This window comes from Dendrobates tinctorius, unplaced genomic scaffold (assembly GCF_039654945.1).
Source record: "Dendrobates tinctorius isolate UK_male_01 unplaced genomic scaffold, ASM3965494v1 ptg000004l, whole genome shotgun sequence".
NCBI classification, from domain to species: Eukaryota; Metazoa; Chordata; class Amphibia; order Anura; family Dendrobatidae; genus Dendrobates; species Dendrobates tinctorius.
The window spans coordinates 44,566,431-44,590,101 of NW_027361672.1; the positions used below are offsets into that span (position 1 = coordinate 44,566,431).

The following is a 23,671-nucleotide window of genomic DNA, read 5'->3' on the forward strand; positions in this document are numbered from 1 at the left end:
TTCATCCTCCATTTGCCTTAGTACAACCTTCAGTTTCTTCTCCGTACAACGTACTTGTTTGCTAGCAGATTGTCGCACTTTAATTTCTGCATCAAGCTGTTCCTCCAGTAGTGCAACCTTTGCTTCTAAGTCCTTATTCTGGCGAACTAATTGCTGACGGGCATTTTCATTTTTCTGAGCCTTACTACGTTCTGTCTTCAGATCACCATCCATCTGGTCAACCTGAAGTGTGGCCTTTCTCAGCTTGTCATTGGCTAATTCAACGTTGCAGTGTTCTTCCTCCACTTCTTCAAGCTGAACAATGCGAGACTCTAACCGCCTCTTTTCTTCCAAAGCCAGAGCACCTTCACCTCTGTTGTTGGCAATCACATCAGCCAGTTCATCTTTTTCCTGCTGTGCTTGTCTTTTAGCACACTCTGCAGCAGCAAGCTCCATCTGCAAATGAATCACCTCTGCTTCCATACTTTTCAGTTTCTTTTTGTCGTCACACTGTTCCTCACTCAGGCCTGGCCGCTGTAAGTCTTCATCCCACTTCTCCCGCAGAAGACCTCTTACAGTTTTTGTTAGTACTCTTACCTCTTCTCTGAGGGATTTATTCAGACCTTGCCACGATGCCAGGTGACCTTTAAGCTCGAAGACTTCTCTTTCTCTAGCTCATCCAGTCTGTGCTCCCTTTCTCTCTCAGAGCCACAGTCATCACTAGAGTCTGAGTCACGCCAATCATCCGAGTCAACCCTCCAGTTACCCTCTGACCGTGTGTCCACTCCAGTCACCTCATCTCCCAGCCCACCATCTGTCTTGTCACGAGACGTCAGGTCCGTCAGTTGGGCAGATGTACTTCTTTTCCAGGTCAGTTCTACCTCTGACCTGTCCACGTCAGGAGCCGTCACTGTCTCAGTGTCTGCTGATCCAACAGTAGAAACGTCTCCCTCATTCGACCATACATCAAACAACACAAAGTCCGGGCCCCTCTCCAAGGCATAGACCAAGTCACGTGGTATCCCGCCCCCTTGGCAGTCACCACCTTTGGTCCCCTCAAACATTACTCTGTCTACGGCATAGTTCACCGTGACCCCGTGTTTACAGCGAACCCTGACGTTTTTCTCGGTCAGAGATAAAACGAGAGGAGTTCCTGTCAAGAGTCACCTGACTCTCTGAGTCTAGTCTACCAGAGACTCCTTCCCGATGCAGCATCACGGTACACAACTGTGGCCCATCATTACCCGGAAAATACATGCCGCACTCCTCAAAACTCATACAGACACACTGCGGTTCTCCAGAGATTCCCAGAGGCAACCAGTGCTGCCATCTCTTTTGACACACCGGCCCCTTTCTGGACCACCCCGATTTGGGTCACCGCCCCCTACTGGGACTCCACCCCTTTTTGGGTTACTACCCCAATTTGGGTCACCGCCCCCTTCTGGGACTCCACCCCCCCTTTGGGCTACCACCCCAATTTGGGCCACCGCCCTCTTTCGGGATTTCCCCATGTCCGTTATACCGGTCTTCTCAGACCACAGTTCGTCTCTTTTACGATACCACACAAGTCCTTGTTGGCACCACCACAGCTCCTGCTGTCACCGATCACCGACACCACCGGCTGCTGTTCACACACAGCAGCTGGTGTCCTCTTTGTAACCCCGCCGAGTTACAGGGAGCCGCTTGTCCCCTTCGTAACCCCGCCGAGTTACCGGAAGCCACTTGTCCCCTTCGTAACCCCGCCGAGTTACCGGAAGCCGCTTGTCACCTTCTTTACTCCCACTGAGCCACCGCAGGCTGAGTTGAGAAAAGAAGAAAAAAAAAAAAACCACCACAAAAACTTACGTGTCCTGTGTGTGTGCTATTCAGAATGTTCTATCTCCGCCTGAGACCGTCCAACACACAGGGCGCACCGGGTGCTATTCAGGGAGCGGCCCTCCTCCCAGGGTTTCCCAACACACCGGCTTCACCAGGTCCAGGGGATCAGCGGGTGCTCTTCAGGACATCCTCCTCCGCCTGAGACTGCCCAACACTCACGCCTCACCAGGTCCAAGGTCATACCACATGCTCCAGGAAGTCGATTCTTCTCCTAGAATCTCCCAACACTGACTCTCCAGGACCTTGCTCACTGAACCCTCCAGGTACACCGTCTTAGTCACTGACCCAGGTCAGTACCACAAGAAAACCTGTCCGTTACCTGTGTCGGCCACACAGGTCCTCGGATACCTCTTCTCCACAGTGGCTGCCTATAGCAATCACCAGTCTCTTTCTCACTGACCCTGGTCAGTATAACACGGTTTTCACGACCGTCACCTGCTGGTCGCGCAAGTTCTCAGACCCCTCTACCGCAGAGGTATCCTATAAGTCTCTTTCTCTTGGGGAAACGGCCGCACTGGGCTCACCGATCCGGACAGTGCCTTACTCACTAGGCCGCCCCACTGTTCCAGAACCACAGCCGGGCAGTGGCTTCCCCAACCGTCAGCCCTCCTGGCTCAGCGCTGCCCTTAGCAACCGACTTTGCAGTCCTCTTCCATTGCTCCCAGCAACAAGGCTACAACAATGCCCATAGCTTTCTCCACCAATTGTGAGGTAGCGCTGTCATTTAAGTAGGGGATACTCGCTTGGCAGCCACAAAATCAGATCCGGCACAGGTTTTCCATAAACTCAGAATGGTCCATGCGGTTTATTAAACATCATAAACCATGACCAGCAATATATAAACAGCATAGCGTCCATGACAGAGCTTCACTCTGTTAGCAATGTCCAATACGCAGGCTTTTCAGCCTCACAGTTATATCTCACCCAGTCAGGGTTCTCTCATGGCTGCTTCTCCATACTGCAGACATTCAACACAGCGTCCACACGTGCTGTCAGGCAGGAAGCCCATCTCAGCGGGACCTTCCACACTGGACCAACCAGGTCCCAGCATTCACCCCCATGTGACCTACCCTGGCCACATTATATGGTCCATAGCCACGCCCACCGGGTCACATGACTGACCTCATCACAGGTCCTTCAAGCCTTTACACACTCTTTACAATAGTGCTTTAAACACAACCCCTGGGTGGGTTTGTAGGTAACCAGGCCCGCCCATCTCTCTAGTTACCTGGAGACTTCTCCCTTACACATTGAAACACCACCTCAGCAGTATCACTGCTGATCAACACATAAGTCTCCATCCCAAAGCCACCCACCTTGAGTTACATAAAGGCCATTCAGTATTCTGCCATTCATCCTTTCTCCTGGGACATCCACACAGCGCCCCCTAGTGGACTCAGTGGTTACTACACCACACTATAAACAAGGCTAATATCATGGAGGAAGGTAAATACTTGTGGAAAATAGTGCTCCTGGCATGCCCTCACCCTGACACACGTCTTGCTGCCAGCTTCTTCCGGGGGGCCATATTTTTATATAAGTGCTAACCTATCGGCGCTACGGATAAGTGGAAGAGGGGAGGTATCACCTAGTGTCCTCGGTACATCGTGTGTTCTCCCGTTTCCAATGACGTACTTCCTCCCAACGCTCAATGACACGCAAGCCCAGGCTGCGTGTCAGTGTGTGAGCAACAGCGGAAAGAGGCCAGGACAACCACGCATGCGCACCCACCAGGAGGGACATTTACTTGGCTTTGTACTGATACACATCCTTTTATATGTGAATCCCTTTTGTATGTCTAATAAAAAACTTTTTTTAAAATATAACTCAGACTATATACTGCATGTTTTCAGTATTTATAAAGTGACACTGATGAGATTTTAAAAATGAGGCTCGGTCATAAACGTACAAAGTGGCTCGGTCCTTAAGGGATTAAAACACACACACTCCCGAGTCTGTTTTCACCAAAATTACCAAGCCTGATTATACAGTTCAAACCAGTGTCACTTTATGTGGTAATAACTCTGGAACGCTTCAATGTATCCCACTGATTCGGAGACTGTTTTTTCGTGACGTTTTACTTCATAATAGTGGTAAATAAAATTTGATATGACATATGTTTATTTGTGCAATTTTGCAGTTTTTTAACTTAATTTTTATGCCCTTAAATCAGAGAGTTACAGTTGAAACTAGAAGTTTGCAAACACTATATAAAAATACACATATGCATGTTTTTCTCAATATCTGACATGAAATCAGAATAAACCTTTCCTGTTTTAGGTCAATTAGGATTACCATAATTATTAATATTTGCCAAATACCAGAATAATGAGACAGAATGTCTAAAGGCATCTTTGTTATTTACTGCAAAGTCAAAAGTTTACACACACTAAGATTACTATGCCTTTAAACAATTCTGGACTGCCCGTATGCTGATGTCATGTTTCGAAGCTTCTGCTTTTTTGTCAACATCTAAGTTAATTACAGACACACCTCTGGATGTATTTTAATGCACACCTGAAACACACTGCTTCTTTGTGTAGCATCAAGGGAAAGTCTCAAGAAATCAACCAAGATATCAGGAATAGAATTGTGGCCTTGCACCAGTCTGGCTCATCTTTGGGTACAATTTCAAGACACCTGAAGGTGCCTCGTTCATCTGTACAAACAATTATGCACAAGTACAAATAAGATAGGAATGTCCAGCCATTATACCGCTCAGGAAGGAGACGGGTTCTGTGTCACAGAGATGAATTTACTTTGGTCCAACATGTGCGTATCAATCCAAGGACAAACGCAAAAGACCTTGTGAAGATAATGGCTGAAGCTTGTAAGATTGTGTCAATATCCACAGAGAAATGAGTACTGTATCAACATGGGCTGAAAGGCCATTCTGCCAGGAAAAAGCCATTACTCCAAAGGAAACCTAAAGAAGCCAGATTAATGTTTGCAAATGCACTGGAACAAAGACATTATTTTTTGAGACATGTCCTGTGATCTTAAGAAACTAAAAATCGAACTTTTTGGCCATAATGACGATTGTTACATTTGGAGGAAAAAAAGGGAGAAGCTTGGAAGCCTAAGAACATTATCCCAACTGTGAAACACAGGGACTAACTACAAACATAACGCCTAGATTAGTGGCACTACCCAAATACATGAAAATCCGAATAGATCAAGGGAGCATCAGCCAAAAGTAAATTCAATCAACTTTATTGGAAAATACTAAAAACACATAAAAGGAGATTCATATCCTAGAAACTGCCTACCAGCCACATATACCCAATGTAACAACTAGTGTGACCTATCCAAGAACATGAAATATCAAAAAATGTTAGCATACATAGTGTTCCAACAAGGATGCAGGGGAAAGAACCACATATAAGTCAATGACTATTAAACATCCAAAATAATGTAAATACATTCATGTAGTAATTCACATATCAGAATTGGATGATATTGATATAGCCTCAGCTGTAAAAACAGGGGAACAAATAGCCCATAGGTTGCTGGCCAGTGAAAAATTACATCCAGAAACAGTGTCAGCCAGACTGGAGTATATGACCAAGCATCACATTGATATATAAGGCAGATTCCTCAAATACAACGGAAATGTGAAATTGTGCACACTAAATAAATAGCATCAGGTAAAAGCGCAACAATGCAAAGATGATGCAGAGCATTTATCCCCCTATAAGAGTAGTACCAACACCAAGCATCCCAGAGTTACAAGCATAAGTACTAAGCAGATAGTAATAGCAAACAATGCAGAGATAGGAAAAGGGTATATGACCTTATCAGGACAGTGCAGATCCACGACGCACGTTTTGCTTCTTCCTTAGGGGGTTCCTGTCACAGGGGTGGCAGCATCATGTTGTGGGGTTGTTTTGCTGCAGGAGGGACTAGTGCACTTCACAAAATAGATGGTATCATGAGAAAAGAACATTATGTGGCAATACTGAAGCAACATCTCAAGACATCAGCCAGTAAGTTAAAGCTTGGGTAGAAATGGATCTTCCAAATGGACAATGACCAGAAGCAAGCTGCCAAAATGGAAACAAAGTGGCTTAAGGATAACAAAGTCATTGTTTTGGAGTGGCCATCACAAGGCCCTGATCTCAATCCTATTGAAAATTTATGGGCAAAGCTGTAAAGGCAGGCGTGAGCGACCGACTATTGTGAGAAGCTTGTGAAAGGATATCCCAAACGTTTGACCCAAGTCATTCAGTTAAGCGCATTGGTACCAAATACCAATGAAATGTATGTAAACTTGACTTTGCAGTAAGTAATAAAAATGCCTTAACATAGTCTCTCTCTCTCTCTCTCTCTCTCATTATTCTGGCATTTGGCAAATATAAATAAGTAATTATGGGAATCCTAATTGACCTAACACCGGAAATGTTTATTCTGATTTCATATCAGATATTCAGAAAAAACATGCATATGTGTCTTTTTATATAGTGTATGTAAACTTCTAGTTTCAACTGTATGTCACACAAAATAGTTAATAACATTTCCCACATGTCTACTTTACATCAGCAATTTTTGAAAAAAAAATTGTCATCAAAGTAGAAGTTAAAAGTTGACCAGGAATTCTTATTTTTACAACAAAATTTACAAAATCACTTTTTTTTTTTTAGGGCACGCATCACAATTGAAGTCACTTTGCGGGGTCAATATGACAGAAAACACTCAGGCTATGTACCCACGTATGCAGAAAATTCCTGACTAAAAACCGGACTCCTTCCCAGCAGGGCTGTGGAGTCGGAGTCGGAGTCGGTGCTCATTTTGGTGGAGTCGGAGTCGGTATAAAATGGACCGACTCCGACTCCTAAAATATATAATAAATTGGGTACAGTAATTCAATGCAGGATGTGCTGAATATTTTTTCATAGGCGTTTGGGAAAGTTATGAAATGTCCTATAAATGGCTGTTATATTCCTGATCTAAGGCTACATTCACACACAGCGTTTTTCCTGTATTTTTTGAGGATACGTTTTTCAGCTGCAAAAGCTGATCATCTTTTTAAAAAAACTGCATCACCTGAAAGGTTTTTGAGCTCATAGATAATGTTTTCAATAGCAAAAGCAGATTAGAAATCTGCTCTATCTATCCATTTATCCATATCTGTCTATCCATATCGTATCTGTACCAAAAAGAATGAAAACCGGGTAGTACACCAATATATATTCTGTTCTATCTAAATATCTTGATTATTGGATCATAAAAATGATTAAATGTCTGAGGTTCACATTGTACTACAATAAATTTTTCACTTAAATATAAGCAATATGTGTGGGAGTCGGAGTCATGGAGTCGGAGTTGGAGTCGGTGTAAGGGAAATTGAGGAGTCGGAGTCGCAGGTTTGGCTTACCGACTCCACAGTCCTGCTTCCCAGGAAAAACACTTTTTTTCCGCGTGTTTTTTTTCCAGAGCATCCCCAGTCTCATAGAATATAGCTGGAAATGCGATTTTTACTGCAAAATTAATGAACATGCTGCGTTTTTTACCGCGATGCATTATTTATGCAGAAAAAAGCATCATGTGCACAAAAATTGCAGAATGCATTATAAGAATGGGATGCTTAATGTATGCATTTTTTAAGCGTTTTTGCATGGAAAAAAGCTTAAAAACGCGAAAAAAACGCTCATGTGGCCACACAGCCTCAATAGTGACACCATTCTAAAAACTGTGCTCTGCAATGTGCTCAAGACCACATTCAAGAAGTTATTTAACCCTTCAGGTGCTTCACAGGAATTTTTGGAATGTGGAAGGAACAAATTAACATTTAACCTTTTTTTCACAAAAGTGTTACTTTAGACTCATGTTTTTTTAATTTCACATTTTCTCCTGAGCACGCTGATACCCAACATGTGGAGGATAACTAATATTTGGCAGGTCTCGTAAGGAGAGGAGCTGGAATATTTAGAGGACACCCTGTCACGTTTCAAAAACCCCTGATGTGCCTAAACACAAATGACCAAAATTTTGGAAACTAGAATCCTCAGGGAACTTATCTAGATGTGTGGCGAGCACCTTGAACCCCCAGGTGCTTCACAGAAGTTTAGAACAAAGAGCAGTGAAAATAAATAAAAAAATCCCATAAAAATGTTCCTTCAACCCCATATTTTTTATTTTCACAAAGGTAACAGGAGAAAGTGGACCCCAAAATTAGTTGTGCAATATTTCCCAAGTACGCTGATACCCCATATATGGAAAAGTACTGTTTGGGCGCAGGGCAGAGCACAGAAAGGAAGGAGTGACGTTTTGGAACGCAGACTTTGATGGAAGGTCTGCAGGTGTCATGTTTTGTTTGGAGAACTCCTGATGTGCCTAAACAGTGGAAACCCCTCACAGGTGACCCATTTTGGAAACTGCACCCCTCAAGAAATTGATCTAGATGTGTGGTGAGCAGCCTGAACCCACAGGTGCTTCACAGAATTTTACAACATCTGTGAAGTGAGAAAAACATTTTTTTAAACACAAATGTTTTCATATTCACAAGGATAGCAGGAGACAATGGACCCCAAAATTTGTTGCTCACTTTCTCCTGATTACATAGATATCCCATATGTGGACAAAAACTACTTTTAGGCACAGTGCAACGCTCAGAAGGTAAAGAGTGCCATATAGGAGTTTCATAGGTACCAGAGCAGCAGAACCCCCCCCCCCATAAGTAACCACCATTTTACAAACTACACCTCTCAATGAACTTATCTAGGGGTGCAGTGATTATATTCACAACACAGATATGTCACAGAATTTTATACCAGTGGTCAAGAAAAAATAATTACATTTTTACCACCAAAATATAGTTTCAGAACTAGATCTGACATTTTCACACTGGGAAATGAGTAAAAATAGCACAAAAATTTGTCCCACAATTTCTGCTGAATGTAGAAATACCCTGTATGTGGATGTACAGTACTGCATAGCAATATGGCGATATTCAGGAAGGACGGAGCACTATTTGCCTCCTGGAGCGCAGATTTTCCTAGAATAATTTTGTGAAAATTGCAAACTGCCATTGTAGTGCCCTATATGTTCTCGTCACCAGTTTGTTGTAGTGGCTAGCTCATGCTTCTGGAGACACACACCTGTAAATTAAGAGAGCTCTCATCGTTACAAAAATGCCAAACATGTGGTCGCTAAATGTGGTTTAGGCACATTGGGGTTCAGAACGGAAAGGGGCATTTGGATTTGGAATATTAGAATTTGCTTAATTTTTTTTTTCTTTGGAAGGGGGGTGGCAGGAGCCATTTCCTTTTTCCACATACTTTGTACTACCAGTAATGTGGAAGCGCCCTATTTCCATTAACAGATGATGGATCTTTTTTGTGGATCGAGTTGAAGCTTTAATTGGGAACATTTTACATAACATTTTGGATCACATTTATCCTGTTCTCTATGCTGAGCACTTACTTTGGAGTTTCCATCTAAATCTCCAAGTGATGTGATTCAGATGAAACCCCTGAGGGATCCATTCACTATAATGAGGTAGCAGAGTGTGAGGAGCTGGCCACTTACTAAAGACTATAGGATGAATGGACGGAGAGTGGAGTCCACAGCTCTACGGGTTGCCCACTTTTTCCAGCACGGAGAACCGGTTGCGTCGATAATATTATATCTTATTAGAGATTTGCTTGCTGTGTTTTATTACTGATTTGCTTGCTTGTCAATTTAGCCTTAAGGTACCGTCACACATAGCGACTCACCAGCGATCCCGACAATGATATCAACGTGTCAGGACCGCTGGTGAGTCGCTACATGATCGCTGGTGAGCTGTCAAACAGACAGCTTCACCAGCGATCAGCACCAGCGACGCCGAGCAAGCGGCGTCGCTGTGTACTTTAGTTACCAGCGTGCTGATGCAGGGAGCTGGTAACTAAGGTACACATCGGGTATCTAAGGGACGTACGTCCCTTAGATACCCGATGTGTATGTTAGTTACCAGCTGATCGCTGGTCTCCCGCCTGTCACACGCAGCGATGCGTGCTGGACAGCGGGAGACCAGCGATCAAAGAAATGTCCTGGGCTTTCCATGAGCGATCAGCGATATTGGCGGGGGGGGGGGGGGGGGTCGGTCGCTGATCGCTGTCACACATAGCGATCTCGCTGGTGAGATCGCTGTTGTGTCACAAAACTTGTGTCTCAGTAGCGATCTCACTAGCTCTCGCTATGTGTGACGGGGCCCTTAGAAGTCAATGTTTCCATTCAGTGACAGTAAGCTGAGGAAGACATGCAGGTTGGATCTTATGCATACATAAGGCCAAACCCAAGAGTAGTAATCAAGAAACTGTTTCATGCCATTGTTCTTACACACACTAGTCTCATTGTGTGGAAGGAGATTGCAGACGCAGGGTAGACGTCACTACAGGGGGTCTCACATGCTTTCCCAGGTGATGTGTTTATGGAATATGCTTCACTCTTTGAGATAAAAGCAAATGTTTAAGGAGGAGGGAGGAAAGAAGCCACATGTTTAGTCAGTTGGAAGAGTGACTTCAAAGCGAGAGGCTTGAGAATGACCTCCTGGAGCACATGGATGGATGGCCAATGCAGTTTGGAGATCGGTTGTTGGCTGGAGGGGTATCCATGAGCTACGGTCGCGATATCCATCGTCTGGAGGAACATAGGCTGTGACTGCAAACTATGCCATCTGGAGATACCGAAAGCTGTGGGCCAACCAAAAATTGGTAGACAGTAGGTATCGCCTGGGAACTTGGACTGGGGACATTGTATTTTGGCCATCTACCTGGATTTATTGTACAATCTTGGACGTAAGGAATAAAAAATAGTTGCATCATTAACCTGCCTAGGTGATTATTTTATCCCACAACCTCAGATCTTCATAATAAGGCCAGGGTCACATTGCGTTATGGCAGTCCGTTAGACGGACTGCGTTACACCGTGGCATAACGCGGTGTAACGCAGTCCGTTAAGGCTGCAGCGTCTGAAGCTCCGTCACCGCTAGCACAGATGAATCATCTGCGCTAGCGGGTATAGCATAACGTGATCGTGTTATGCTATACAGATAATGCAGCGGGCTGGGTTAACGCAATGTGAACCTAGCTTTACTCTGGACTCAGTTTGGCCTCTGTTCAGCATTGTCCTTTTCAGAAGTGCGCAAAACTGTAAACGACCGCTATTTTATCCACACCTAAAATAACAGACACCACCACATCAAAAGGCCACACAGCGTTCACAGTGCATCCATCTGCCTCATTACATGGAATATTCCGCTGCGGGTTCTGTTTGAATCACGTATTTCAGAGATTTACACGGAAACACAGGTGTAAGTGATCAGCGTAGAGCGCAAGATAAATGAGAGCCAAGCCTTACTGCGATCTTAGGGAGATGGAATGAAAAAAAAAAAAAAAAATCAGTAGGTCAAGAATTGGTTATAATTATTTTTTACGCTGTTCCTCGTGCTGTATAAATCATTAGATTATTTTATTCTTGGGGGTCAGCGCATTTACTGCAATACCATATTTATATCAGTTTTTTTTTACTGTTTGGCTGTTGTCACAAACTAAGTCACTTTTTATTGCAAAAATAAGGTTTTTGCAAAGGCATATTTTGACAGTCAACAGTCACGTGAGGGCCTGTTTTTTGCGGGTTGAGTTGTTATTTTTATCGGTACCAATTTCGGTCACATGACATTTTTTGATCATTCTCTATTCCGATTTTTAGGAGGCAGTATGAACAAGAAAACAGCAATTCAGGAATTTTTTTTTTTTTTTTTTTAATGCCGCTCCGTAAGTGGTAAAGTTGATGCAGCTTTATTCTTCGGGTCACTACGATTACAGCGATGCCACACTTATTTTTTTTTTCATGTTTTGGAGCGGTTACACACTAAAAACTATTTTATAGAAAAAAATTAATTTTGCATCGCTTTATTCTTAGAGCTATAACTTTTTTTATTTTTCCACTGATTGAGCTGTATGGTGGCTTGTTTTTTGCGGGTCAAGATGACGTTTTCAGCTATACCATTTTTATTTACATTCGTCGTTTTGATTGTGCTTTATTCCATTTTTTGTTCGGCGGTATGATGATAAACAAGAATGTTTTGCCTATTTTTTACAATGTTTATTTACTGAAGGGGTTAACTAGTGGGACAGTTTTATTGGTCGGGTCGTTTTGGACAGGGAAATATCAAATGTGTACTTTTTTGTTTATTTTTTTCATAAAAATATTTATTTATGGGTAAAATGTATTTTTCATTTTTTTATTTTTATATTCTTACAATTTTTTTCTTTACTTTGTCCCTCAGTGGGATGTTCACTGACAGATCTAATTGCTTAAATAGCATAGATATGTACTAGCATTGCTATGCTTTCTAAACTGTCAAACAAGCTTGATACACATGCTCTGAGCGTGGTGTAAAACGTTTACTAGTTCTGGTGACCAGGATGTCATCATGATGTCATCGGGTCACCTTGGCAACAATCCGCCCTTTGCGATGACTTAGCAAGGGTGCCGATCGGAGGGCAGAGGGAGGCTGCAATCAATATCGATTGCAGCATTTAGTGCATTAAACTGCAGTGAGTGCAAGGTGTCATCTGTCATATCAGCTGAACACCCAGCGATCACCCACCACACAGCTTCCTGTGCGATCGCCATGACGTATATATACACTGCATTGGTCGGAAAGCATTTCCTAACCATGGCGTATATATACTGCACATGTCAGAAAGGGGTCAAATACCTCAACATAACTAATACCACAAGTGTCTTCTCCAAAATTCATCATTAAACGCCACTTTTAAGGAAACACTCCCATCAAAATTGTCAGCCTCTTAATATATTGCAATCACCATATTATATACTGCTCAAAAAAATAAAGGGAACACTGAAACAACAAAATGTAATTCCAAGTCTGTCACACTTCTGTGAAATCAACACTGATTGTGATTCAATTTCTCCTGCTGTTGTGCCAATGGAATAAACAACAGGTAGAAATGATTGGAAGGTCACTAACATCCATGTGTCTGCTCAGTAAGAGTGACCAGTGTTCCCTTTATTTTTTTGAGCAGTGTGTATCACTGTACTTACAATTGCTAATTTTGCCCTTCTGCTCAATTCTTCTCTTTTCCATTAGGTCTATGACATCACGTGATTAAAAACTGACTATCACAATCCTTCTAAGTTCTATGTATAAACAGGTTAATTTTCACTGCATGACTCATCAGTCACTGCAAAAGTCAATGGCAGGCAGAGGAGGGAGCAGCTTGGTCAGGAGTTAAAGAGAAGAATGTTATCTACAGGAATAAGAAAGTTCCTGCTTCCACATAGAGCAGAGAAAAAAAGAAAAATTAACTGAGTAGAAAGGCAAAATAAGCAATTGGAAGTACAAAGGGTTATATAATATGATGATTGCAATATATAAAGAGGATAAACACTTTGTGGGTAGTGCTTCCTTAATGACTACTGCTATCTCAGAATTATTCCACCCTTCAAGCATTTTTAGTACGTAGTAAACAGCCCTTTAGCTGTGGTGACCTGCAGCAAATGTGATGCACAGGCAGACGCCAGCTTCTGGCAATGTTACTGAGGAATCTCTACCCATAATTGATTGGTAATGGCCTCCAGTTCATTAATCTTGGATATGTGAGCTGCAAGTGTCTTCTTGAAATCCCTCAAATGATTTTGTATAGGGTTCAAGTCAGACGACTGATGGCAACCCTAGAATCTTCCAGGTCTTCTTTGGAAACCAAGCCTTGGTAGACTTTGAGACGTTCTCGTGATTATTATCTTGCTGCAGGGTAAAATAACACCCAAGGTCCAACTTCCTCACAGTAAAACACATTATAGTCTCTTTGGATTACCGGATATTTGATTGAATTTATCGTTCCTTCCACATATTGCAGGTTCCTTGTGCCAGAGGATTCAAAGAAACACCGACATGGATCACTTTAGGCAGGGTGAAGATTTTTTTAGCCAGTATCATTCTTCCTTTTTCAGACATACCACCGATGTATAGGACAGAAATGTTCCAATTTTGTTCTATTGAGCCACAAAACACAATCCCAAATTTTTTTGCTACTCATTTGTAAAGTTTTGAGCATATTGAAACTGACTTTTCTTGTGCTTTTGAAGCAGTAACAGGTATACATTTTGGAGTTCGGGTATGAGACTTTTAGAGTCGAGAATACTCTTTAGGATGGCCATACACAATAGATGGCGTAGACAGATGGTTTGGCATACAGATATCTCGACCTACACATCCATACACAGAAGTGTGTCTCTAGAAGCCGCCAGCTGATGCGTCAGAAAGCAGTTTAAGGAATTGGCAGTCAGAAATTGAACAAGCGCAATCAAGATCTCTCCTGACCATCAGTTAGCCAGCATCCTTATATTCATTGGTCGGTCAAACCCCTCAATATCGTCGGGTTCAGCTGACTGTAGACTAATAATGGGGCCTTTATTGTTCAAACTGAAACCTTGGTGCTTGCCATCAAGTCTTGCTTTTGGCCTTTTGCAGTCACTTGAGGGTTTTCGAACACCTATCTTCTCATGAAAATGGTAACAGACAGTGATTCCTCTTTCTGCCATGAACAGGTAGTGTAGACAGTGTTCCTTTAACTTTGACCTTACAGTTGGAAGTAGTTTGCATCTCTAGGAACATTCAATGTCTTTCTATCTTTTTGTAATTTTTTCCTTGTTTGTTGCATGGCAATGATCTCAATATTTTAGACCAGTCTCTTGACGACCCCACAATACTAATGAATTGGAGGCCATTGCCTATGAGGCATGGGCTAAGATTCCCAAGAAACACTGCCAAAAGCCGATATATTTGATGCATTGTTTCCAGCAGGTTAAACTTAGTAGAGCTCCCTCTGACTGTTATAAGTACTAAAAGCACTTGTAATGAAGAAACGGAATAATTCAGAAACTGTAAATGTCATTAAAAGTTGGACTTGGAAAAAACTGGTTATATCACTTGTGTTCAGCTACTTAAATTGTTCTTGTTTGGTTTATTTTATACAGAAGAAAGTTTGTAGATGTTGATAATAAACCTAATTTGCAGTGGAGGTTGAATCATGTTGATTGCAACAGCAAGCAGAGAATAATTTCTTCATAGAGTCAATACATTACACAGGGCATTGCCTATTGAAATAATTTCACCAAAAGTTAATGGACTCAATTCAAAGCAGTTTTTCTAAAGTTCTGGGGTAATTTGCTTTGAAAAGTTGGAAAATTATGATGCCACTTCAAGTTGCCTAAAAATTTTGTGGATTTTAGCGTTTTCATGCCAGCTTCTCCCAGCTCTGCAGAAATGGGCTTTAGCTGGGGTGAAACAGGAGTATGACGCCACTGCTCATCTAATGCTTGACCAGCTGTGCCGTTCCCCACACCAGAAATCTTACTGGAGTAACGTTTCTGGCATGGTGCAGTGAAAGGTGCATGCCACTGCGTCATACGCTCGAGAGTCAAGAGACGCATGCACCTCTTCATAAATCAGGACCGTCTAACTCCACCACAACACTTACCAAGACTGAGGAGAAAATTTACCAGTTTTGATTAACCAGGGCTATTGCGTTCGAACAAGTGTCTAGTGTAATATTCAATTCTTCATCTTTATGCTTTCAGGCCCACCTGGTCTTACTGGTATCCAAATTGTGATTGCCAACAGATCCACTGTAGCCCTGCTGACTACAAGTGGCAAAAGCTGATCGTTGACCTTTCCTCGTCCATGCCTGTACTGTGACTTAAGGATCCTCATACTATACAGTTTAATGTGCACATCACCATGTCCATCTACCTGTGTTTTATTTCTGTTATGTGCCATTCATTGATTATAAAATCTGTTGTAGCCAATGTACCATCGGCATAAGATTGCTATGGGATAGCAAGAAATTTTCCTGTTATTTTTAAGATGGGCGAACAACAAGTAGTGCAACTGTGGCGCCCCTGAGGTTCAGTCGCCACAGAGGTACTGCACCTTCTCCTAAGGTGTAGTGCCCCACCATCCAGGTAAGGTGGGAACTCCTTTCCACGCTCCAACACTCGCACCCCACACAACAGGGTAGTTCTGCACAACCACATTGCAGTTCAGTGCTTAGAGAGTAGCAGAGCACCTCTGGTGGTTCCCTGCTTGGAACACTGGATGTGCTGGGAGGTGGGTGGAGTTTAGATACATAAAAAAGTGGGAAAGTATAGGATGTGAGGTTCAGTCTGGCAGAAGGTCAGGCGGGTAGGAAGTCAATCAGACAGGAGTGAGGATCCCTGGAAGAAGGGATGGAGGCAGGAGTGCTGACGTAGAACTGCAACCTAAGCTTCCATAAGAGAGAGAAGGATCAGTACGGAACGAAGGAGTCGGAGAACAGAGAGGACGTGGGTTAGAAGAGGAACCCTGCCTATAGGTTCTCAGCGCAAGGCCGGGGCCCGGTCCCCGAGGTTGTATGGACACTTATGGTTCTGCAGCAGACACCGGTGGAGTAGTTGGCTGTAAATGCACTGCTCCCATCTAAGACTTGGGGCACAACAGCAACTGATTAGAGAGCCGGGACTTAGGAGTAGAGAGTCCCCAAAGCAGACTACAGCTGTCTGCCATACGAGTAGAGTTCTTGGGAACATCTGAGAAGAGGAACTCCAGAGTACCACGGTATTGGAGCTCTTCACACTATAAGGCGCAATAGAGGAGTCGTTCAGGAAAGGTACATGTTGGCGGAGTGTTGGAGAGGAGCTTTCCATCTGGCCTGGAGGTTGGCAGAGTCTCTGACCCGGAGGACACGGCCCGGAGGCAGGCACCCTTGTGTACCGCAGACTGTGAGTAAAGCCTTGGAACTACAAGCCTCAGTGTCCTCCATTCATTCTTGCGCCAACCCGCTCAGCACCACTACATCTGGGTACTATCCTTTACACTGCCTGCGCCTTTCCACCACCATTACATCTACACTGCCCTGGGACATCAGCCCTGCCTGTGGAGGGCTATACCATCACTGCTGCATCACACCATCAGTCCCAGAGGATCTGTCTGCAGCCTCGGCTTAACACCTCCCTTGCCGAGCACCACAGGTGGCGTCACGAACTATTCCATTCCATTAATTCATATACCGCCATTGACTTGGGCGCCCAGGGCCACGGTCCGGGTCAACACTGCTGTGACACATCCCACTGACACCGGCCCGATACCGAGTACCCCGAGGCCCTGGGAGGGCGACCCAACTCGGCGTCACGAACAGGATGACGAGACCCGATGCCATCGGGTTTTGTGTGCCTAGGATTTGTTGGACTTTGAACTTTTGAAAATGTGCAGAAGACCCAATTTAATTGACTGTGACATGACTACTAAAAATGGCCGCTGGCGCAGAGAAGAAGGGCGTGAAGAGATAGGTGGTCCTAGTTAAAGACCGCGAAGAGTCTTGGGCCTCCCCTGCCTGAATTACTATATGACAGCGAAATGGCCCACCCCCCCGAGGGGTTCGTATACTGGCTTGGTATGGAGGCGCTGGAAGAAGACGCCGCCCCCGGAAGGAGGGGCAGAAGAAGCCAGTGGCGGGAAAGGGGCCGAGGCAGGAAGAACGCCATAACGCCATTTTGGAGAGTGAGGGAAGGAGGCCTGGAGAGCGCGCGGAGGTTGAGTAGGATCTCCCCAGCGCCATGGCTGAAGGCTCCGACCCCGTCTTCGAGATGAACCGCCAGCAACTGGAGGACAACATTATCCAGCTGACGCGCCGCCTGCGACTGAGGCAGGAGGCACTTTGGACCTTGAATTTGCGGCGCGCCCAGGAGGGACCTACACCTGTGGTACCCGCGACACCGGTACCAGCCGCTGCCGCACCGGACCTTTTCCCGGCAGGCCCTGTGGAGCCCGCTACCGCTGCCATGTCATCGGCAGCGCGCTTGGTTCCCTCTCTGCCGCTACCACTGGAGGAGTTGTACACAGCCCAGGGAGCTGAAGTGGAGGAAAGGAAGCCCCTGCCCGGACCTGACGCGGCTGCGCAGGTCCCACCAGCGACCCCAGCGGAGCCAGAGCTGCCATTGGCTCCACCGCCGTCCCCGGTGTCTCACCGGGCAGCGCCTGTTGCCACCATGCCTGCACTGGAGCGGAGACCACACTGCCAGGAGGCACCAGGTATATACCCCGGCCCTCCTAATGGGTTGACCTCCGAATTCACGCTGTCAGAGGCAGGCTTGCGGGAACTTGAAATGGGGCAGTTGGAAGAGTCCGCTGGGGGCGCTAGCCAGTCGGAGATGGGGAGGTGGAAGAGGTCCCTGCTGAGAAGGGTACGGCTGGAGCAGGCGCGCACGATTCGACATCTTCGGGGAATAGAGGAGTCTAGATCGCTTTAGGAAAGTGACCTCGGAATCCCTTCACTGCCGAACCCCCGTATAGTTGCTTACCAGCGCTGACAAGCTGCGGAATCCCTCGGTGCTAGGCCTCGTACCAGAGCGGCAGAATCACCTATTGAGGAGGAGCAGTTGATGGGCATTGAGATGCATCATGGGTTCCCTTTACCACAGCTTCAGTGCCCTATAGTAGGTAACCAGCAACAGAATCAACAGGACGAAGATACCCAGGATACCACATCTGGTAGCGGTACCCAGGCTTCCAGAACCCCAGGAGGGGACCAGCACTAATGATGTACCAGTAACACTCGTGACCCAGGAGGGTTTGTTTGCACCAGTTGTGCCTTTTGGTTATTTTTGATCATCATGGTTTTTGATTTTTCCAAAGTTGCCCTGTTTTCATTGGCAGCGTTTCTGCATTGGGAACTGAGGAGATCATGAATGCTGTATGATCCAAAACTTTTATTGTAAATAGTTGCACCTCTTTAGGTGCCTGCTCTTGGATTTACATAAGGACACTTTGCGAAGATGATGTCTACCTCAAAGGCCACTGCAAGAGATCCCGGCTGGGAGCAGTGTCAAGCACTTACAAGAATAATTGTTGAAAGTTTTAATGTGAAATGTTTTTGATAATGATGTATCTTATGAGAGTATTAGTCACTAGGAAATGGCTTTTATATAGAGTGAGAAATGTTTTGATATGAGAGATTTAAATAAAGAGTTGAAAATGTGAATGGTGAACCAAGTATCACTTGAAAGAGAATAGAAAATGTACACTAGAAAGAGAAAGGAAATGTGTACTAGAGAAGGAAAGTTGAATAATACTAAAGTGATAGTGAGTCACAGATAATGGCACTTAGAATTAAAAATTGCACTTTTTGACTTGAAACTTAGATAGTTAAATAAGAATTGTTTGTAACGTTCAAGCAGCAATGCCTCCTACATTAGGAAGTTTAGTATAAGAATTGTTTATGCAGCATTATAAAATGTTATATGTTCCTGTACTGTCAACTTTGTTGTCTTGCAGCCCGCGGACGTGCTGTGTTTAACGGGGGGTATGTGGCACACCTGAGGCTCAGTCGCCACAGAGGTACTGCACCTTCTCCTAAGGTGTAGTGCCCCACCATCCAGGTGGGAACTCCTTTCCACGCTCCAACACTCGCACCCCACACAACAGGGTAGTTCTGCACAACCACATTGCGGCTTAGTGCTTAGAGAGTAGCAGAGCACCTCTGGTGGTTCCCTGCTTGGAACACTGGATGTGCTGGGAGGTGGGTGGAGTTTAGATACATAAAAGAGTGGGAAAGTATAGGATGTGAGGTTCAGTCTGGCAGAAGGTCAGGCGGGTAGGCAGTCACTCAGACAGGAATGAGGATCCCTGGAAGAAGGGATGGAGGAAGGAATGCTGCAGGTGCCTCAGTGATCTGAGCCAGCTGGCACGGGAAAGGAAAAGAAGGAGAAAGACGTAGAACTGCAACCTAAGCTTCCATAAGAGAGAGAAGGATCAGTACGGAACGAAGGAGTAGGAGAACAGAGAGGACGTGGGTTAGAAGAGGAACCCTGCCTATAGGTTCTCAGCGCAAGGCCGGGGTCCGGTCCCCGAGGTTGTATGGACACTTATGGTTCTGCAGCAGACACCGGTGGAGTAGTTGGCTGTAAATGCACTGCTCCCATCTAAGACTTGGGGCACAACAGCAACTGATTAGAGAGCCGGGACTTAGGAGTAGAGAGTCCCCGAAGCAGGCTACAGCTGTCTGCCATACGAGTAGAGTTCTTGGGAACATCTGACAAGAGGAACTCCAGAGTACCACGGTACTGGAGCTCTTCACACTATAAGGCGCAATAGAGGAGTCGTTCAGGAAAGGTACATGTTGGCGGAGTGTTGGAGAGGAGCTTTCCATCTGGCCTGGAGGTTGGCTGAGTCTCTGACCCGGAGGACACGGCCCGGAGGCAGGCACCCTTGTGTACCGCAGACTGAGAGTAAAGCCTTGGAACTACAAGCCTCAGTGTCCTCCATTCATTCTTGCGCCAACCCGCTCAGCACCACTACATCTGGGTACCATCCTTTACACTGCCTGCGCCTTTCCACCACCATTACAACTACACTGCCCTGGGACATCAGCCGTGCCTGTGGAGGGCTATACCATCACTGCTGCATCACACCATCGGTCCCAGAGGATCTGTCTGCAGCCTCGGCTTAACACCTCCCCTGCCGAGCACCACAGGTGGCGTTGCAAACTATTCCATTAACTTCATATACTCTCACTGACTTGGGCGCCCAGGGCCACGGTCCGGGTCACCGCTGCTGTGACACATGCCACTGACACCGGCCCGTTACCGAGTACCCCGCGGCCCTGGGAGGGCGACCAACAACAATCACCCGAGAGACACTTGAAATTACAAGTAGTCAAATCTTCTAGCTTCATCTTTCCCCCTTCCTGAAGAGATCGGTTGACTAATATCTTGTGTACAAGGCCTCTCAAAACTGCCCTTAGTAGAATATTAGGAAAGTTTGCTTTCATTGGTATCAAGATCACAGTTAGACAATATCAAACTCAGTAGTGTAGCCAACAGGGATAAATATTTCTTGACAAATTTGCATTCCTTTCAACTGATGTCTTTGAAAGTTTTTGCTGCATGGTCACCAAGATTGGCTGCTTGCTTGGCATGAAGGCACCATAAGTATTTCAGCCATTCCTGTTCCATGTGATACAATGAATAACCACATAGATAAAACTTTTCCCTGGGTTATATGCTGTACTTGAGAAAGGGGAGGTCCCCCGAAATGTCACAACAGGTGTGGATGGTGTGCCCCTAATGCAGAACGTGGCTGAAATGGAACCACGAACACCTCATCTTAATGGCGTGATTTCACTCCGGTAAAGCTGGTGATGGCTTTTTTTTTTAACCACGTGTTTCTATTGGAAGCTTTCTATATAAAGAAGCATTGAAGAAAAATACTTTGTAGCGGTGTTTATGGCTGGATGACGTATAACGGCAGAGGGAGAGCGCACCGATCTCTCGGTATCTTATTTAACGAGATGCTCCATACATATTTTTAAGAAGGATCAAAAATATGAGTCAATTCTGTAACCAGGTCTTGGCTAAGTATACAAAGTATCACATTGACTTAGCCCCTCGTAATCCTTCATGGCACTGGACATCCGATCCGTGATCCTCATCACCACATAAGGAAAGCGAAAGAAAGGAAAAAACTCATATACTTTGTATCAGCAAGTCTTCACTAGTTGGCCATTCGCTTGCCAAGTGATGTCATGTTATCTGGGCATTTCCCCAACATTACAGCTGAGGAAAGTCCTGGAAAGCATCCCTGGACAGGAGGACTCATCCTATGGCCTGCCTGCTGGGAAGTGGGGCACTACTAGTGCCAGCACGAGCAGGTAAGGACTTTCCCAACAGTTTGCTCCTGTCCCAATCACACGTGTCTGCCCTCCTCCCTCACTACGTGCCGCCTCAGCACTTTCACAAAGATGACTTCTCACCACCACCACCCGGCTCCTGCGCCCATAGCAGGACTTCACGAAGTGTTCGCCCAACTCGTGCGCCCCTCGGACATGGCAGCTGCCCTCATCCCCATCACGGAAGGCCGGGCCCCCACTTGGCTCTCCTCATGATTTCTGTCCAGCAAACTGCTTGCTGATGAGTGCGGAGAGCGCCGAGGAAGAGGAGGAGGAAGATGAAGGTGCAGCTGGGAGGAAGCAGGGACGGGAGTAACTCCACACACACACAACTACCGGGAGACACACGGGAGGAGGGAGAAAAAGGGAAGAACAGCTGCCTGCAAGGGTCAATGTCTGCCCGCCCTCCTCCCCGCCGCCCCCGGCCGGGCTCCCCGGGTTACTGTACCTCATAGAGTTCCTCGGAAGCCATGCTGGTGGGGGCCGGGGGTCTGAGAGCCGCCGCCGGGCTGAGCACAGTACTTTCTCTCAGTTGTGTGAGCCTGGCCTCCTCTGAAATGCCAGTGTGCTAGTAGTGTGCGCACACGAGCTGCGCAGCCGCCTCACACACTCACTCGGGCACACCGAGCCGTGCATATGAGGTTGTGTGTGCACTCGGGGCTCCCCGGCTCTCCGCAGGATCCACAATCGAGCGCAGATAGGGAGGGGGAGGGCGGGTGTGCGAGCGCGGTCCGAGCTCAACGATCTTCTTCTTCAGTGTATCCTTCAGCACCAAGCTCCGAACCGCCCACCTCCATTATTACACCCCTCCCTCCTTCCTCTCTTCGTCGGAGTCGCTAGGTCGCTGTTTCTCCCTTCCTCCTGCCACCTCCCATTGTCCTTCCAACTCGCACCCACCCCCGCCTCATACACCGACCTTCCCTCCGCTGGGGAGCGGGCTTCAGTGTTGGGGAGTCTTCTGTGGCAGCCAACAACTGGCCATCCTGGCACATGACTTGCCCAAGCTGATGGCACTGAACACATACAAAGTGACCTCATCTGTGGCACCAAACACCCCAAATCCTTGAGTCCCCCTGTTGCTTCACTAGGCTAGCAGTAGGACAGCTCCCAACTTAGTGAGATTTAGACAACAGTTGGAGTCTAAATTTTTAGGAAACACCTGATTTCTTGACTTCATAGAGACATCTCACTATAGTCCAACTTTTTCTGGTGGACAACCACCAATGTTTGAACCATGTATGGAGAGTTTCTGAAGACAAGAGGTCTATATCTCTATTAATTATAAAGGACCATGAAGGATACAAGACAATGAATCATAAATGGTTGGCCGTCATTAAATTATGAAGATGAGCTGGGAAGATCCATGTCAACCCAGTAATAGAAAGCACTCTGTCAGGAATTCCATGTTGGTCTGTATACAGAAACCACTAGGAGCTTACTGTTGGGAGTTTCTCACTGCTCAGTTTATGAGAAGTATGAGAAAATGTAGTGTTTTTGAAGTATCAGGAGATCCATATTGCCCTCATCAGAAGAATCACATAGTCCTACATGTATAGATTATGGAGAGCTATAGAGTTTTTTAATAGTAAGTGAAACTGGCCAGTAAGTGAAGACTATAGAGTTTTCTGAGTTTTATAAGATTCATATTCACCTGCATGTATAGACTATGAGGAGCTATTGACTTTTTGAACTATGAGAAGATACAGCTTGGGTTGCCTTTAGGGGCTCTAGAGGTTTCTATCAGGAGATCAAAGTTAGCCATTGTGTTGGAACTGGTTTATGAGTTTTAAGAACTCCATATTGACCTACATGTGGTTTTTGAGGGGCTATAGAGTTTTCTAGCAGGAGATTTGTTTCTGCCAGTGTGTAAGGACTATGAAGATCGAGAGATCTTGGAGTTTTTAGACGATCAACTTTGACCTGTATGTGTCTAGATCACTGTTGGACAGGCTTATGAGGAACTATAGTTTTCTGAGTATTTTAAGATCCACATTTGTCTGATTGCCCGATCTATTCGGAGCTTATAGAATCCTCAGACTTCTATGAGATGCATACTGTCTGGGTTTTTTTAGAACTATGAGAGACCATTGAGGTATTTTTTG

At 45.4% G+C, this 23,671-nt stretch overlaps 1 protein-coding gene across 1 annotated transcript in view; it reads right to left on the reverse strand.

Moving 5' to 3' along the window:
* Positions 1–22,360, reverse strand: part of CDYL (chromodomain Y like) — a 117,172-nt gene extending 94,812 nt beyond the window's left edge. Inside the window, exon 1 of the mRNA XM_073567442.1 lies at positions 22,018–22,360. Within this exon, the coding sequence (XP_073423543.1) occupies positions 22,018–22,041 (24 nt within the window). The 5' untranslated portion in view covers positions 22,042–22,360. The remainder of the gene's footprint in view (positions 1–22,017) is intronic.
* Positions 22,361–23,671: the final 1,311 nt, after the last annotated feature.